General features: G+C 38.2%; 2 protein-coding genes across 2 annotated transcripts in view; one reads left to right on the top strand and one right to left on the bottom strand.

The window, feature by feature from the left end:
* The first annotated feature begins 1,017 nt into the window (after positions 1 to 1,017).
* On the top strand, positions 1,018 to 8,799 carry LOC106138931 (sorbitol dehydrogenase). Its single transcript, XM_013340236.2, has 8 exons — positions 1,018 to 1,172; positions 1,873 to 1,906; positions 2,875 to 3,008; positions 3,978 to 4,168; positions 4,837 to 5,021; positions 5,612 to 5,790; positions 6,772 to 6,893; positions 7,247 to 8,799. Exons 4-8 carry the CDS (start codon positions 4,056 to 4,058, stop codon positions 7,395 to 7,397), a joined length of 750 nt encoding a protein of 249 aa, XP_013195690.1. The 5' UTR covers positions 1,018 to 1,172; positions 1,873 to 1,906; positions 2,875 to 3,008; positions 3,978 to 4,055; the 3' UTR covers positions 7,398 to 8,799.
* LOC106138930 (recQ-like DNA helicase Blm) overlaps positions 8,332 to 19,386 on the bottom strand; it is a 25,958-nt gene continuing 14,903 nt past the window's right edge. The window contains exons 14-21 of the mRNA XM_060948470.1: positions 18,183 to 18,379; positions 14,644 to 14,804; positions 13,399 to 13,533; positions 12,753 to 12,917; positions 11,501 to 11,691; positions 10,789 to 10,963; positions 10,113 to 10,219; positions 8,332 to 9,355 (exon numbers count right to left, since the gene is read on the bottom strand). Of these exons, the coding sequence (XP_060804453.1) occupies positions 9,258 to 9,355; positions 10,113 to 10,219; positions 10,789 to 10,963; positions 11,501 to 11,691; positions 12,753 to 12,917; positions 13,399 to 13,533; positions 14,644 to 14,804; positions 18,183 to 18,379 (1,229 nt within the window). The 3' untranslated portion in view covers positions 8,332 to 9,257. The remainder of the gene's footprint in view (positions 9,356 to 10,112; positions 10,220 to 10,788; positions 10,964 to 11,500; positions 11,692 to 12,752; positions 12,918 to 13,398; positions 13,534 to 14,643; positions 14,805 to 18,182; positions 18,380 to 19,386) is intronic.

Below are 19,386 nucleotides of genomic sequence, written 5' to 3'. Positions count from 1 at the left end.
TATATTGCAACTTGGAAAATTAACAAACGCAAGGTCAAACGCTTGGAGCAGCCGGAGTCGACCGTAGGACGAATTGCTTCTCACACGGACAGCTCTACGTCGCTTGCTCGCGGGTCACCAGCTGTGACAGTTTATTTGTGATGTCTCCAATGGACAGGACAGCAAGAGATACTTTAACTTTCCATTATTATAATTTCCTTTTTTTGGTCTTTAGAATTTATTCGTTTTTTAACAGCTGCGCCCCCGGGATTTTGCTTTAGTAGGAAAAGTAAACTATGTTCTATTCCAGGCATTATTCTTCCCGTGTACGTAGGTTTCATCTAAATCCATCCAGCAGAATTTGCGTGATTGAAAAGCATCCTCAAACACGCACTCACGTAGGTACATCTATATTTTTGTTTGCATAATATTAGTTTATGTCAATGCAAGGCTCTTTATCTAAGCAATATTTTTATGGAAGCGAAAGTAACGCAGGCGAAGCTGCAGGCAAAAGCTAGTCGCAAATATAAATAAGAGTTTATGCCATAAGGGCTACCATCCTATGCACCGCGATATTTGTTTGAAGGAAAGTGCGGATTTCCTCCAGGCAAAACCTACATACCCATATTTTATGGGATTTATGAGTATATTTTCGTCACGTTAATTTGAAACGTATCTACTTATCATGTGAAATAAGCATATTTCCATTGTTTACAAGTAGGTACTTATCTACACTTATACAAAAAAAGAAAAATTGTTTGTACGTAACGGACAAACAATGCGTTAGCAATTTAGTATATTTGTAAGCTTCCTATTCACACTTCATCTTCAACCAATCTTCGAATATCGCATTATTTGGTATACTTACACGCACATAATAAAAAGAAAATAGAATTTTCATATTAGACTTCAGTAGATATTAAAAAATATTTTATACCTGAGCAAAGCCGCGTTCAAAAGCCAGTACCTATTTAATAGCTTACATAATCGATAACATATGTTTATTTATATTTCATGTTTGTTCTCAGTAAATATAATATAATATTATTATTGTTATAAGATTGCAATCATGCTGGTTAAATAATAAGTAAGTAGTTACAATTCATTCCCGTGCAAGTAAGGAAGTGTGTTAGAATAAAATGGCGGAAAAAAATTATGCAGCTGTTCTCTACGGACCTATGGATCTGAGAGTTGTAAGTGGGATTGTAGCATTTTATATCATTATCAGTGTGTGTTTTATCTGTCCCATCCACTTCCACGACTACTTGGCGACCACGACCACTCTGTCAAGAGTGTATCGATGAAGAACATCACTCTATTTTCTTCTTCTTAAAAAAGTATTTTGGACGGAGTCTCCGCTCATCTGGCTCGCGGGTTCTTTCGTCTTCCTGTCGATTTAAGATAAACTGCTGGTAGATACTTCAATTATTTTCGGCTATTAAGCTCCCCGTTGAGGTCGAATGAATTCCAAGGGGGCGCTGCGGCAGAGTATATTAGGTATATCATAATAAATCGTTGAACATAAAGTATTAGAACCTTTGGCCAGACTGCAGTGATCCCAAAGCATCATTCCCTTACATCTTTTTAGGCTAGTTTCAAACTTTCGTAAAATCTATTTTCATTTTCCAATTGGGTAATTTAAAGTAAATTGGGAAATTTTTATTATCAGGTCTCGCAAAGACTGAAAGGCCACGTTCAGCTGTACGGCTCAATTAATTATGGAATTGAGATTAAAGTAATATTACTTATAATAATAATAAACTAGATACCTACAGTATGTAATTAAGTAATTTATAATTTCATATAATTTTTCGTACCTACTTCAACAGATCCTTAATGATACAACTATACATAGGATTTAATCATTGATGTTCCTAATATTTCGTGTTTCAGGTGGAGTGGCCCGTTCCAGAAATAGGCGAAAAGGGTAGGTATATATGTTATTGTATCGTTTAAAAACCTTATCTTTCTATTGCAATGCATAAAATACGAAGCCATGTTATCTCATTTCACCAGACTTTAAGATTGATTTCACACCAAAAGAGCTTGAGATTTAATAGAAATTAGGAATATCACAGTAGGTAGGTATAACAAAATCTACGAATAGTAAGTTAGGTAGTTAAGATTAAAAGTTAACCTCATTTCATCTTTTGAAATAAACAAAACAAAGATAACCACTATCAATTGTTTACTATTTCTGAAACAATTTCATATAACATTACTTACATAACATTCTTTACGCTACGCGTTATTTATTGTCTAGCTTTGTTGAAGGCGGTAAAGCACTCTATAAAAAGTTAAACTTGGATATGGAAATAAACTGTGGATGTTCTTGGGATGAAGTAAAACTTCACTTTGGTTTAACTATAAATATGCACTGTAATAAACCGCTGAATTTATTGATACAATCGTTTTAAAACAATTTCGTATGTAAGTACTTACTTATTAGATTTAACATTGTACAAAAGCACCTTTTAAAAATTTTCTTTTTCTTTTTCTACAGCTGGCCAGTTTTACATTCTAAACAAAATAGAAAAGAGGTTGCACATTACAAATTATATTAAACAAGGTTCCTACATAATTTTTCAGTTTATATTTGTTTAATTAAAGTAAGTTATATGAAGCAAATAAAAAAAATCTCTATTCTACATACTCGTACTTAAATGTTCTTTCTATAATCACATCATTCTCACCTCGCTTGATCAGTAATACCTCAGTACACTGTGAACTGATATGGCGAAGTTCTGCCGCCTGACCCCAAGTCGTCTGAAAATTTTTCTTTAGGTAATGCATTGCTTATACCATAGGTACCTAATGTCTTTAACATTTTTTATTTTATTTCCTATTTAAGTAAATAAAACCTACAAAAACAAACCTTTGATGTGTTTATTACAGATGTGTTGATCAAGATGGATTGTGTGGGCATCTGCGGGTCTGACGTGAAGCTGTACCACACAGGGCGGTGCGGGCTCGAGACCTTGGTGGACCCCATTGTGGTGGGCCACGAGGGCGCAGGCTATGTTGTGAAGGTCTTTTATTTATTTACTGGCTGTCCCGACAAACGTTGCTTTGCTATATAAATCATATTAAAGTAATTTCTAGTTAAAAAAAATGTTTAGTGTGGACAATCCTTAACACTTAGGGGTATGAAAAATAGATGTTAGCCGATTCTCAGACCTACTGAATATGCATGCAAAATTTGATTAAAATCGGTAAAGCCGTTTCGGAGGAGTACGGAGACAAACATTGTGACACGAGAATTTTATATGTATATACAAGATAGATACTACCTAGTTATGTAGGTAGTATAATTTTAAAGATAATCTCTTTTATTTTCTTAACATTAAAAACTAATTCCAGCAAGATCTTCGCTATACCTGCTTAAGTAATACCTGAGCCAACCTCCATGAATAATTCTACATGTCATGTTACTACTCTCACTTGAAGAACAAGTAACATTTTCCAACGACTTCGCAATCATTATAACATTTAAAATTGTTTATTTATATATTGCCCTATGGTTCCCAGCACTTTAGAATAGGACCACTCCATATCTTGCCCATGGATGTCGTAATAAGCGACTAAGGGAAAGGCTTATAAATTTCGGATGCTTCTTGAAAGCGATGGGCTAGCAACCGGTCACTATTTGAATCTCAATTCCATCATTTAGCCATACAGCCGAGTGTGGCCTTGCAGACTTTTCAAGACTGTTGGCTCTCTCTACACCGCAAGGGATATAAACATGACTATGTTTGTATTTATATCTCCTGACCTTATAAATAAATAAATATGTACGAGACAAATTACAAAGATTTACACAGATTGAGTTAGCCTCGAAGTGAGATCGAAGCTTGTGTTACGAATTGTGTTATTACAAAATATAGTATCTTTGATTTAGTATTCAAAGATACTATATTTTATAATAAATACTTATAACATAGATAAACAAAGTTGTCAAGATAAACAAGTTTATCCTAAAGTGAACAAGCGTTTTTTAGATGGGCTCCAAAGTGGAGAACTTGCAGCTGGGCGACCGCGTGGCCGTCTAGCCGACGCAGCCCTGCCGCGCCTGCGCGATGTGCAAGCGGGGGCGGTACAACGTGTGCGACACCCCCGCCTACTGCTCCACCACCGGCGCACATGGCAACCTTTGTGTTTATTACAAGCACGTAGCTGACTTCTGTCACAAGTGAGTCTCAGACGTCACGGGATATCAGTCTCACTTCCCGATATCTTATAATTGCGCCTCGGGAGAATATTAGGATAGGATAAGAAGTACCTGTTAGAAATAAGTACATTTATATTGGCAACACTGAAGTCTATGATTGACTATTTCTAAGTTATTGTTTGTCTGTGGTCTTTCTCTTCTCTGCCCAAGACCCAACATGGGGAAATGTGCTCTTACTCTATTTTGTAGTAATATAGTTAAATAATAAAGAATGAAAGAACAACGACTTTTATTAAATAATTATAACAGTACACGCTTACGTCCTTATTTTTATATTTGTTCTAGTACCCACATTTACATCAAATGGTAATAACTGGAAATCAGCGTTTTTGTACCCTTTCAGTGCAAAAAAATCGCTGAGTTATGACCATTTCGACTTGCTACAGCACACCTGTGTTAGTTTTAGGGATTTGTTATTGTTACTTATATTTGTTTGACTTTGTAGCATTGTCGAATAAACATTTTATCTATCTATCTATCTTACGTGTTTTGAACCATGTACAAAATATCATTTTGATTAATAACTCTCATTTTAGGCTTAATTTCATTGTGATCGACTAAGTGGTTTAAGCTGGAAAGACGAATAAACATACGCAAACACACTAACAAAATTAGTATGGATATTACAGAATCCCGGACAATTTATCGATGGAAGAAGGCGCGGCCATTCAGCCAGTGGCCATAGCGACACACGCGTGCAACCGAGCCGGAATCAAACTTGGGACCGAGCTGGTCATATTCGGCGCTGGGCCTATTGGAGTATTGTGCGCCATCACTGCCAGAGCGATGGGAGCAACAAAGATACTGATGACAGGTTGATAAAAAAAATATAAATTACAAAATCAATCTATCGATCAATATATTTTAATTGAGAAAATAGGTTACAAGGATCTTTTCAAGTATCATTCATATTATACAAATCAGTGCTCTGCTTCCTGCCTATAGACGTACTAATGTTAGATTTCAAAGTCCTAAATAAGTTTTATTAGTTTTACAATTTTATCATTTAAAATGTCTAAAAGTTTATTTTATCATTTTTGTGCAAGAAGATTATAGGTATATTATGGAGGCTCTATTTATTCATTGTCTGGTACATAGATTGGGTGATCCACATCCACACTATTGACAAAGAGAAAAGATTTGTAAGTTTGTAACGAATAAACTCGCACACCACTGCACCGAAAGAAAATCGACCTTCGGGAGTGACATAGCTCATTGGCATAGGGCGGCATATTTTTTTTAGGAATTAATAGAAAGGACGGTGATGATTTAAAAAAATAACTAATTATTTTCTTTGTTTCTCTTTTTTCTTAATTCGTTCTTCTTCTAACTCAAACAAATTTGGATCATGTCAATGTAGCCTTAATTTACTATGAAAAATAAAATTTCTGATGACATTTCTAGATGTAGTCCAGTCCCGCCTCGACGCAGCCAAGGCTATGGGAGCTGACCTAACTTTGCTGGTGACGAAAGACCAGACAGACAAACAGACAGCAGACACCATATTGAGCATGATGGGGTGCCGGCCTGACGTCACTATAGACGCGTGTGGGTTTGCGAGTGCGCAGAGAGTAGCTCTGATGGTAAGCATGTTAGAGTTATACTCGAATAGATGGGGCCAACAATGCTGGTGACAGACTAGACAGACAGACGGGCGACACCATAGTGTGCAGGATGGGGTGACGTCACTATAGACGCGTGTGGGTTTGCGAGTGCGCAGCGAGTAGCTCTGATGGTAAGCATTTGAGAGTTATGTAAATGGGAGCCCACAATGCTGGTGACAGACAGACAGACAGACGAGCGACACCATAGTGTGCAGGGTGGGGTGCCGGCCTGACGTTACTATAGACGCGTGTGGGATTGCGAGTGCGCAAAGCGGCACTCATGGTATTTAAATCATTTCTGTCACAAACGAACAATCAACATCTATTGCCTGGCATCTCATCTCATCTCATTGGTACACCACATGTTGATTTAATCAAGTGGTTGATGTAACAGCTTTGAAATGCATTATCTTGGATTAGAAATTGAGGTAAGGATAATAAGGGAGGCTTTTTTAATTCATTTTATGGACTGCAATTAAATAATGTAGGTACTGTAGGTCAGGGAAGACACAAGCCACAGAAAAGAAGGTTTGATAAAGTATCATTATCACAGAGAATTACAAGACATAGTATAAAAGTTAGATAGAAATTTATTCGACGTTTATTTGATTTGCTTTTGAAACCACAGACATAAATATTATGTTTTATATCTGTGGTTGAAACACACATTATACATAAAATACGCAACACCATTGTTAAGAAGTAAATTGCAGCAAGAAGGTTGTAGCTAAGAAACTTTACTCGTAACTCGTATGCATTTATTTTTCTTTACATTACTTGTAAAGATTTTTAAATGAGGTAATAAATTAGTAAAAAAATTAATAATTAATTTTGTATTGGTGCCGCGTGGTTCCCGGTTCCCTTGGACGTGACCACATGTATGTATATATGTATTAATAAGTAAGATATTATTTATATAGAATTATAAGATACACCGTAATAAATAGGCTGTTTTCAAAGATTACCCGGACGGGCGGTGTGCTGACCATAGTGGGAATCGGCGGCGAGACGACGGAGCTGCCGCTCAACGGGGCTGTGCTGCGGGAGGTCGACATCAGGGGCTCCTACCGCATCGCCAACACGTAAGTTATTCACATGTATCACGACTTTAACCTTAACGGGGAAGATAGGGCCAACAGTCTCGAGACCGGCCTCTGTGGCGCAGCGGTAATACGCTTGTTTGTGACACCGGAGGTCCCGGGTTCGAATCCCGGCCAGGGCATGATGAGAAAAGAACTTTTTCTGTTCGGGCTGGGTCTTGGATGTTTTTCTGTATAAGTATTTATTATAAAATATAGTATCGTTGAGTTAGTAACAAGTATCGAACTTACTTCGAGGCTAACTCAATCTGTGTAATTTGTCCCGTATATATTTATATTTATAAATTTCTGTGCAATAAAGATATTACAAACAAACTCACATAATAACTCCACAGGTACCCAGCGGCTCTGGCTGCTGTCTCGCGCGGTCTCATCGACCTCAAGCCTTTCATAACGCACCACTTTCCGCTGCAACTGTCGCGGGAAGCCATAGAGTATGCGAGGACAGGGGAAGCTATGAAGATCATCATACATGTGCAGGAATAATACGTTCCGTCTTCAAAAGAATTTTCTCACTTAATTTATTTTTAAAATGACCGGATGAATAAAATATTTATAACGTACAAAATGGACAAATTGTGTATCGATTAGGTAATGAACGCTAACCATTATTGATACTGATATAAAATTTAATCCTTATGTTTGTGAGACAGTTCGCTCTGTTTACCCCGTTTGGGATAAAGACGTGATAATATGTATATATATGACATGACTTATGCTTGGCTGTCAGAGTTATATATAGCGCTGTTATTTCTTATCATTATGTGTTATAGGTTAAGACGATACCGTCTCTTGTCAAGTTAAATCGTGTGTATTTAAACCTCGACATTTTGTCTGTTTTGTTGAACGATGGAGCCGAAAAAGTGAAGTTATCATTGTGAAGTAACAGAAGCTGTTTTGTGTTTATTGATATCCAAGTGTTGAGGAATATATATATATATATATATATATATATATATATATATAATATCCGGATAAGGAACAGCGCGATAAGGGAATGCTGTGATGTGAAAGAAGATGTAATTACAGTAATAGAAAAGGGTATGTTAAGATGGTTCGGTCTTATAGAGAGGAACAATGAAAGCAGGTTCACTAAGCAGACATACAAGGAGAGTGTGAACGTATCTTGATTAAATTAAAGACGTCCTGGTAAAGGGTCAGGTCAAAAGTACCCGAAACCGCCGAGCTTGCATGAAGAGTTATGAATGTGGATGAAGCGAAGGAAGTATGCAGAGATCGTGGCAAGTGGAAAGAGGTAGTCTCTGCCTACCCCTCCGGGAAAGAGGCGTGATTTTATGTATGTAAGTGTTGAACCATCACAAAGACCAAGTAGTCAGATAAAACTAACTATTGTACCTAACTTTTTGAAACAACTTCGATAGGTATTCCGTTGGTATGGTTTATAAATTAAACAATTAACTTTAAAAATCAATTCAATTTATTAATTCGTTAATATTAAATTAATAATACTTATTCGTTGGGCAATTTGACATAAAAAGGATTTAATTTCAAAAATTTAATCACTAAAAAATCGTTTGAGGTAATATAAAAAAGTACTTAAAATTAATCTCGACCAGCAAGTTAAGGGTTTTATATCTAACTCACAAAATATTTGCTATCTGAATCTCAGTTCCATCATTGTGCTATGAGGTCAGACTGGAGATCTTTATGTTTACCTCTTCAATCCTGGGATTCTGATTAAAAGCTGAAAGTCTTGAATCCTGGACGAAACGAAACACGGGGACACATCATTCCTTATATTCACCATTTATTTATGTTATTTCTATGGTCTTATATTATTATTGATTTTATGGAAAACTAATAATACTATATGCCGTGTGGTTCCCGGCACCAATACAAAAAAGAATAGGACCACTCCATCTCTTTCCCATGGATGTCGAAAAAGGCGACTAAGGGATAGGCTTACAAACTTGAGATTCTTTTTTAGGTGATGGGCTAGCAACCTGTCACTATTTGAATCTCAATTCTATCATTAAGCCAAATAGCTGAACGTGGCCATTCAGTCTTTTCAAGACAAGGCTCTGTCTCCCCGCAAGGGATGTAGACGTGACCATATGTATGTACGTATGTAATAATACTATATCGCTGCGCCGCCATTTCGTTTTCTTTTTTAATCGTGACTTACGAGAAATTGTAACGTTACGTTCAAGAGAGATTTTTTTTACGCACTGCGAACACTCAAAAATTGTAACGTGTGACTCGAATCAATAACAATGTGTGTACAAATTATTTCTTCTTATACAAGTTCATACATTTATCACATCACAGGAAAATAACAATGTCTGTACAAATTAATTTTTCTTATACAAGTTAAGACATGTCACATCACAGGAAACTCGCCCGAGAGTTCTGGAACACCCCCGGGCGGGTGTTGAGCGCGGTTCCCCTGGGAACAGGCATGCTGCCCAGGTTGTTGGCGCCGCCTGGAATTACATATATATATAACGGTTAAAGTAATTTATTATCATAAAAGAATCTACAAAACAATTCACTTGACAATGAGAACTTCAAATATTAACATGTAGTGGACGCGTACAAATTGTCGGGTAGTTAAACAATAAAATATATTCACTCCACTCCATATAAATTCTATTCAAAATCTTTATTGAATATCATAAAGTACAACAGTTGAATTACACTTATTTAATTACAGTAAATGACCGTATGACACTTGTTTGTTGATTACATTTTCCTACTATTGAAAAGTTAATTTTGAAGAATTGTGACTGGATATCAAATTCTAGCCTATTTAAATAATTAATCAGTATAAGTGCGACTGCACATTGAATATAAAAAAAAAAAAACAAATATGGTGGTTTAAAAAAAAGGTGGCGATTAAGCAGCATATTTGATACCAATACAAAAAAGAATAGGACTACTCCATCTCTTTCCCATGGATGTCGTAAAAGGCGACTAAGGGATACGCTTACAAACTTGGCATTCTTTTTTAGGCGATGGGCTAGCAACCTGTCACTATTTGAATCTCAATTTTATCATTAAGCCAAACAGCTGAACGCGGCCATTCAGTCTTTTCAAGACTGTTCGGCACTGTCTGTACTGTCGGCTCTGTCTACCCCGCAAGGGATATAGACGTGACCATATGTATGTATGTATGTATGAAGATTAAAGTCACAGAAGCAGGCTACAGCTGGTGTATAATAAATAACAGTAACCACTGACCAGTGAAAGGTTTGGTGTTCCCGCCGGCGCCGCCCCGGGCGCGGCCGCTGTAGGCGCCGCGAATTGCTTTCTTTTTCGCTGAAGATGCGCCCTTCTTGCGACGGAACCTGTTATAACAAGTTATTTATTTACAAACCACCTCTTTTATAGTAATAAAAAGAAAATATATATACCAGACAAATTAGACAGATTGAATTAGTCTCGAAGTAAGTTTGGGATTTGTGTTACGAGATACTAACTCAACGATACTATATTTTATAATAAATACTTAGTATATAATCAGGCCAATCAGAAAAAGTTCTAGAGAATAGTCTCTTCAAACCCTGGCTGGGATTCGAACCCGGGACCTCCATTGTCACAGACAAGCGTATTACGACGACATAATAAGATAAAAATGTTGAATTTGAAATTAAATTTGATTGCCACAACGAAGGTTGAAATAAAAAGAATATCCGTTTTTTTATATTATTTATAGGTCAGACGGGAGTCGCTTCGTGTAAAAACCTGACTCACCCAATCCAGGATCCACGGTCAAAGGCATACCCCGGATTCCTCTCCAGAGTGGTGAGGATGCAACCGGGACTAAAGTCAGGAGACGGTCAAAACGAAAATTCCCGTTCATTCTTTTTATTTTCTCACTGTTATCCCTAAAAGTGAAACCTATTCTCATACTGACTTCTTCCGCACTCCGCCCCTGTAGGTGCGCCTGCCCCTCGCGGAGGCGCCGCTGCGGTCGGCGCGCCCGAGGTTCGCCCAGTCCGTGTCGGAGCCGGACCCGGGGCTCGGCGCGCGCGCACGAGCGGCCGGCGGCGGCTCTTGTTCTAACTCGTCTTGGTATTGCATTAAGAGTCCTGTAAAGATGAGGTGTTACATAAAAACTAGCTGTACCGGCAAACGTCGTTTTCCCATATAAATAATTTTTAAGTAATTTCTAATTAAAAATAAAATGTTAAGTGTGGACGACCCTTATCACTAAGGGGTATGAAAAATTATATAATATAAATATGTTGGCCGATTCTCAGACCTACTCAATATGTTCACAAAATTTTATGAGAATCGGTCAAGCCGTTTCGGAGGAGTACGGGAACGAACATTATGACATACAACCAATCTATCAAGAGTGCCATTCCCGGCACCAATATAAAATAATAGGACTACTCCATCTCTTTCACATGAATGTCAAAAAAATGATAGACTTACTTGGGATTCTTCTAGATGATGAGCTAGCAACCTGCCACTATTTGAATCTCAAATCTACATATCACTAAGCCACCCAACTTAAAATAGCCAATCAGTCTTTTCACTGTTGACTCTGACTACCCCGCAAGGAATAAAGACGTGACTATATATAACTACTAAGAAATGACAAATACAATCAATTCACCCACCCATTTTCTCCACAGCATACGAGGCGGTGATCTGCAGCAGCTGCGCCCCGTACTTCTGGTAGTTGGCGCGCGTGACGTGCGGGAGCGACAGGACCTCGCCCTCGGTCTCCGGCAGCCGGCGCGCCATTGCTTTCAGCGCCGCTTGAGGCAGCACCGAGGCTAAGGACGCGCCGCGAGCTGATGCCATCTCCCTGTTCCGAATAGCGTTATTCATTTACTAATATTCATTATAGATAATCTTCTTTATGATAACAATAATTCGTTGAATATGGTTATGTAGCAGGAGCGATGATTCGGCTCGACCGCCACCAAAGGGAAGATCTTCGGCCAGGCTAGGTGTTATGCCTGGGGAACCGCGCGACAGACGATGTTGTGTCGGAGGTTGTTTATATAGCTCCAATCCGTGAAATCTTTGAAATCGCGTCTTAGATTCTTCGCTGCTATTGGTTGAGCGCGTCAATTTCTTCGCAATGATTGACAGTTGTTGTGAGATTGGATGTTGTGACGAGTGGCGTAGAGATGTCGCCACAGTTACAACGAAAAATTCCCGATCCCGCGGGTATTTCGGGAAACCCCTTTTAGTGCACCCTTAAACTACATAAGAAACTTCTTCCTCCTGGCTTTAGTCCCGGTTGCATCCTCACCACTCTGGAGAGGAGCCCGGGGTATGCCTTTGACCATGGATCCTGGATTGGGTGAGTCAGGTTTTTGCACGAAGCGACTCCCATCTGACCTCCACAAACTTTGCAGGGAATCCTAACCCGTATTAGATACATGGTGACATATTCAGTTGCCTGAATGTGCAGATTTCCTCGCCGTAAGAGCATCGGTAAGTATTCAAACTAATGTACTAAAAAGTACTAAGTACATGGCCGAAGCGGGATAGACCACATAGGAAACCTACATGACAAATTTCAAGTCTCTTAACCCAAAAGTGTGGGCTGTGTTTCGTCTGTCCATCATAAAGTAACCGGAACAGTTTTATACATACCTACATACATACATAAAATCACGCCTTTTCCCCGGAGGTGTAGACAGAGACTACATCTTTCCCCTTGCCACGATCACTACATACTTCCTTCGCTTCATCCACATTCATAACTCTTTTCATGCAAGCACGGCGGTTTCGGGTACTTTTCAACTCAGTTTTAAAATAACTATTGGCTCTGTCTACCCCGTAAGGAATATAGACGTGTCTATATATATATTTATAATAACCGTTTTATATACATATATAGACTTATCAACTGACCTGCAAGCTTCAACCAAATCCGCGTAGCACCTCTCTTCAATCCTCTTTATCAATACATCCACCGTGGAGTTCCCCTCGCTGGCCGGCTTTGGAGCGGTGACGGTCAGACTGGGTTTGTCCGACACTTGCATAGGGAACAACACTCGTTGGCCGCCGTTCATTAGCCTGCAAATATTATTACAATAACTTATCGCGTAAAACTTCGTTTATATGGAGAACATACTGAACATACAGAGAACATACATTACATAAGAATATAACAAGAACAGGAACCATGTTAATATTTGTAAATTGATTCGAACCTAAATCAACATCCAGTACACTGTGTACCTACATCAATTTATTTAAATTTGACCATATCCTACTAATATTATAAATGCGAAAGTTTGTGAGTATGTCAGTGTGGATGTTTGTTACTCTTTCACGCAAAAACTACTGAACCGATTACGATGAAATTTTATGAAGACCCAGAATAACAATACATTCTTTTTGTCCCGAAGTTCCCACGGGATTGATAGGGTTTTCATGCGGACAAGTCGCGGGCGGCCTTTAGTACATCCTACAACTGGTGACCCTGGCGTGATGATCTCCTACTATATGTATGTATATATGTATGTATGTACGTATGAGGTGACAATAAACCTACTTGTCAACGTTCGGTCCCAGCACGAGGTAGGCGCTGGCGATGTCGTTGCTGACCACAAGTTTCTCAGCCAACAAACCTCGCACTACCATCTGTCGGAGAAGTCTTTGGGGATCGCTGCGTGGCCATGATTTGCATCTGAAAAAAAAATCCATAGAATTAGTCATCAGTAAGTGCCTGTAATGTGTCGCACGTAGCTACCAACTATACAGGGTGACATTTAAAACAACTGCATCCTTTTAAACATAGACTATACCCATGCTTCTGAGCCGTTTGAGCCTATTTTTATATAAAATCATTTTAATATATTACTTTTACTATTTTAATAAAAAAATACATAGAATGAGTCATCATTAAGTGTCTGCAATGAGTCGCTAGTAGTTCACCAACTATACAGGGTGACATTTAAAACAACTGCATCCTTTTAAACATAGACTATACCCATGCTTCTGAGCCGTTTGAGCCTATTTTTATAAAAAATCATTTTAATATATTACTTTTACTATTTTAATAAAAAAATACATAGAATGAGTCATCATTAAGTGTCTGCAATGAGTCGCTAGTAGTTCACCAACTATACAGGGTGACATTTAAAACAACTGCATCCTTTTAAACATAGACTATACCCATGCTTCTGAGCCGTTTGAGCCTATTTTTATAAAAAATCATTTTAATATATTACTTTTACTATTTTAATAAAAAAATACATAGAATGAGTCATCATTAAGTGTCTGCAATGAGTCGCTAGTAGTTCACCAACTATACAGGGTGACATTTAAAACAACTGCATCCTTTTAAACATAGACTATACCCATGCTTCTGAGCCGTTTGAGCCTATTTTTTTATTTAAATTAAACGTCATCATTTACACATTTAAAAAACCCTCAAAAACTACGTCACACGCTTTATTTAAGACCAATACTACAAAAAGAAATTAAAACTTAACATGTAAATAAATGTCTGAAAAATAAATTATTTTTCTAGTATCAAGATCAAGTAAAGTACAGAGTTGTCGAGATCGCTCAGCTGAATGAATTGTGTCGTTGACCTCTGAATCTTACGCGTCGCTTTTGGTATTTGTCGCGGGGTGATATGACGTATTTAGGATCGTGGATTCTGAAACTTTTATTTTTTTTCCTACTTTCTGAAATATGAACTGATAATTTTCTTTTAACGTTTTTAAATATCCTTTAGATAAGTACACTTAACAGTTAAATTAAAAGACAGCCTGTATATCTGCCCACTGACCGGCCGTGTATGGGCGTGTGGTGCAGCGCCCGCAGCCGCGCCTGCAGCGAGCCCCGCAGCGCGTCCGCCACGTGCAGCAGCGTGTGCGGCGCGCGCCCGCCCGCCGACACGTCGCGGACCGCGCGCACTATCAGCTTGCATTCTTCTGTTACGTCCACTGGCTGGAGACGATAAACACGTCAAATTTAAATTCTATGACTGGCTGGATATGATAAAACATTTTTAATATTTTTTTTTATTTAACTAAGTTCTAAAACACAAAATTTAAAGTTTTTCTTTTAATTTAAAACCTTAATGCACAAAAAAAAGGTACAAAAGGCCGCACTTAATGCCGTATGGCATTCTCTACCAGTCAACTAGTTGACCAAGTCTATTAAAAAAACGGATAGATGCTACAAAATTTAACTATGTGATTAGCCAACTTGACAATAATTATTCTCAAGATGTAAGGAACATAATTATTCTTAAAAGGTATAGAACATAATTATTCTCAAGTGGTATGGGACATAATTATTCTCATGTGGTATACTCGTAGGACATAATTATTCCCAAATGGTATAGGACATAATTATACTCAAGTAGTATAGGACATAATTATTCTCAAGAGGTATAGGACATAATTATTCTCAAGTGGTATAGGACATAATTATTCTCAAGAGGTATAGAACATAATTATTCTCAAGAGGTATAATAAATAATAATAATAATAAAAAGCTTTTATTTGATTCCTTACATTACATTACAATTATTTTCAATTTAATACTGTATGCATTAAGTATAAGTTTTTTAAATAGATAATGTATATAATTATATTGGTATTTATTTATTTCTTCATGTAACAATTTTTTTTTTTTTTTATTTAATTCTAGTAATCTTGTTAACAATCATATTAATAATAATAATTAGTTTATATTAGATTATTACATTAGATTAATAATTTGATTTAAATATTTAGTTAGTATTAAAAACAAATATAGTTATAATATAAATTAATTATTAATGAAAAAAATTTTTTTTTTTTTCTATATTGATGTAAGGACCGCCTAACGCGGTAAAAGCCTCCTCCATGTCTTTCCACTTATTGCGGTCTCTAGCCAGTCTACTCCCATATTCCAGCTGCATTAATCTTGAATCTGATAATAAGGACCGTACATTAAAAGTGGCAATGTAGTATAATTTTTTACATGGAGGGATGTAGTCTTCGTGCCCCGCGGTGACAAGCCGGCTTCGGGGTGTGAGTGTGCGGGGTTCACGTGTTGGGATGCTTGGAGGGGCTGCTATTAATTGCTATTCTTTTCCTGAGTCTTGAACTTGTGAAGATGTTCTTTTGTGAAGCGTGAGCGTAGGTTTCCTTATAATATAGTTGGTTATGTTGCTATTGACTCTATTCATTTTTGCAGGTTGTTTTATCTTTCGTTCTTCATTTGTACGGCAAGTAATTTCTGGAGATTCTGATAGATTTCGTTTTTTACTTTCTGTTTTTTGTAGATTTTCCTGTTGATTATTTTTTTCCAGTATTATAAGTTTATCATATTTAATAATTGCCTTTTGTCCTTGTTCTTTCAATTTCTCTAGCTCAGCTTTTAATTCTTTACGTTTGTTAATCACCTCCAGAGGAAAATCTTCTTTGATGTAATATGGTGTTGATTCTAGTTTCTTTTTGTTTTTCTGGATGCGAATTTTAAAACCCATGGTGAGAAACGTAATAACAATAGGTCTGGTCTTGTTGTCCCCTTTTTTTCCTAGTCTCCTTACTGACTCTAGGCTGTTATTTTCACATTCGATGTTCAGTTGATTTCTAATAATATTTAACACCATGTCCTCTAACTCTTGATAATTGTTTTCGCGTTCTTCGACTCCGAAAATAAGTAAATTCTTTCTTCTTATAAATCTTTCCAAATTATTTATTTTATTTTCTTGTGTGTCTAGTTTTTGCTCCAAAATCTCAATTTTGCATTCGAGGTTCTTAAATTTCTCATTTATACTATTTGTGATGGTGTTCTTGATGTCTTCTTTCATCTCCAAAATGTCTATTTTTTGCTGTCGCATTTCTTCCTGCATTGTTATCAACATATTTTTAATCTCCTCCATTGTGATTGCGGTTAGTAGCGCCCTCTGTTGGTATCTGGCAAAACTAGTATATCAGTTTGCGCGTTGGTTCCCTGGGCTACCACTAGATGGCGCCACAGGTTATCGAATTCTGATTTGTGTTGAAAGATGATTTGCAGATTTTGAGGTTATTATTATTTATATTAAGAGGTATAGGACATAAATATTCTCAAGAGGTATAGGACATAATTATTAGCCCACTAGCCGTTGGCAACTATGAGAATTTAATGGTTCAATTATTAAAGTATTTAACGGCATCAAATGAGAACAAATTGAAACAGCTTTTGATGCATGAAAACCACATAGCAATTTTTGTAAGAAGATGCCTACATATGAAAAATAAACGTAAACTTTCAGTTCACCGTGTAGGAAGTATAGTCGCTAAGTTAGTTATTCACTACAGATGACAGAAGGAGAAAAGAGGAGATAAATAATAGTCACAATGTGGTTATTCCTTGAATATGGTTACAATACAGGTCTTAAGTATTTAGGTACAGTTTCTGTAAACACATATTCTACCTTTTAAGGCGTCGGAATTATAAACATTATTTAAAATAAGCAGCATATTAAGGTTCTGTCTAATTATGCTCATTTTGTCAATATTTCAATGACAAATAATAATAATAATAAATTTGTCAAATTATAATATTAATTAAAAATTAATTAAATTGAAAATATTTGGCAATAAATATAATATCTGAAATTTTTCCTAACTAAAAAACCATGGCAACCGTTGCTATGGCGTAGATAGAGAATGTTGCCTACACGCCGTTAAGGTATGTGTAAATCTAACCCAAATTGGATCGATCATGGTTACACATTCAGTAGCCTGAATGTGCATCGTATAGATCATTGTGACATTCACACAGGAACCAATTGACTCTTTAATATGTGTTCAGCCAAGCAGTTAGTCTTCCTAGCCTTCCTTCATTGAGTGACTTCTAGAATATTCTATGTAAATATTATCTTTTCCTAAAAGATGGAGATACTTTTTCTTAGAACATTTCGAACTAAAACTAACCTTAAAGTTGTGTTCCGTCGAGCAGTTATCACAAGCTGTAGCCCTCCTGGCCTCCACCTCCTCTCTTTGAAGATTAAGGCACTTACATCCATCCATATAATCACGTCTATATTACTCGCGAGGTAGACAGAGTCAGCAGTCTCAAAAGATCGACATGCCACGTTCGCGGTTAGGCTTAATAATAGTATTTATATTCAAATAGTAACAGGATGTCAGCCCATCGCCTTGAAGAAGAATCCTAACTTCATAAGCCTATCGTTTAGTCGCTTTTTCTACATCAAAGATAAAAAGATGGAGTGGTCCTATTCTAGAGGCACATTATATAGAATATTTTACGCAAAGCCCACAGAATACTATCCTCCCCTAGAAGATGTTTTAGAGTCCTAGAGCATTGTCAACTAAATCAAACCTTAAAGTTGTGTTCCCTCAAGCAGTTATCGCAGGCTGTAGCCCTCCTGGCTTTGCACTGTTCCCGCTGGAACTTCTCCCCGAGGTAAGAGAGCACCTGCACTCGCCGACACTCGGTCACAGATTCGCAAACCTCCACCATGCGGAGGAGGTTCTCGATGTGCACCCGCTTCGCTTCGGGGGTCGTGTTGCGTTCCACTGGCAAGTTCAGAAAAACATTTGAGTTGGACAGTGCGCTTAGAAAGGAATAGAAAAAGAAACTTCTTTGGAAGAGAGTGAGGTATCCAGCTGTTTCTATTAAATTGCGAGTATCAGAATGTTGATTCGTGAGAGATCAATAGGTTTGATTTTGGACTGGTATAGCGAATAGGAAGACATTATTTTAGCAGTTTTATTATAATAAATAGTGCAACATTTTGTTAGTTCTGTCATCTTTTTTACAACTGACACGGACTTGGTAGGCTGTGGAAAAGCTATATAAATACTAACTATTTAAAATCTCTTTCATTCTACTTTCTCCGGTACCGGATGACGTCGGTGTAGCTGTAGTAGAGCAGGCAGGCGGCCGGTTCGCCGTCTGCCCGCCTCCTGTATACTCACTGTCCAGCAGTCTCCGGTACCGGATGACGTCGGTGTAGCTGTAGTAGAGCAGGCAGGCGGCCGGCTCGCCGTCTGCCCGCCTCCTGTATACTCACTGTCCAGCAGTCTCCGGTACCGGATGACGTCGGTGTAGCTGTAGTAGAGCAGGCAGGCGGCCGGCTCGCCGTCTGCCCGCCTCCTGTATACTCACTGTCCAGCAGTCTCCGGTACCGGATGACGTCGGTGTAGCTGTAGTAGAGCAGGCAGGCGGCCGGCTCGCCGTCTGCCCGCCTCCTGTATACTCACTGTCCAGCAGTCTCCGGTACCGGATGACGTCGGTGTAGCTGTAGTAGAGCAGGCAGGCGGCCGGCTCGCCGTCTGCCCGCCTCCTGTATACTCACTGTCCAGCAGTCTCCGGTACCGGATGACGTCGGTGTAGCTGTAGTAGAGCAGGCAGGCGGCCGGCTCGCCGTCTGCCCGCCTCCTGTATACTCACTGTCCAGCAGTCTCCGGTACCGGATGACGTCGGTGTAGCTGTAGTAGAGCAGGCAGGCGGCCGGCTCGCCGTCTGCCCGCCTCCTGTATACTCACTGTCCAGCAGTCTCCGGTACCGGATGACGTCGGTG

This window comes from Amyelois transitella, chromosome 16 (assembly GCF_032362555.1).
Source record: "Amyelois transitella isolate CPQ chromosome 16, ilAmyTran1.1, whole genome shotgun sequence".
Classification (NCBI taxonomy): Eukaryota; Metazoa; Arthropoda; class Insecta; order Lepidoptera; family Pyralidae; genus Amyelois; species Amyelois transitella.
This window is presented reverse-complemented; position numbering and strand designations above follow the sequence as displayed.

Bases quoted from the DNA above. Each gene is read 5' to 3' on its own strand.
- LOC106138931 (XM_013340236.2), top strand. From the start codon at position 4,056: ATGTGCAAGCGGGGGCGGTACAACGTGTGCGACACCCCCGCCTACTGC. The intron at 5,022-5,611 runs GTTGATAAAAAA...TGACATTTCTAG, and splicing joins AACAAAGATACTGATGACAG to ATGTAGTCCAGTCCCGCCTC. The intron at 6,894-7,246 runs GTAAGTTATTCA...ATAACTCCACAG, and splicing joins TCCTACCGCATCGCCAACAC to GTACCCAGCGGCTCTGGCTG.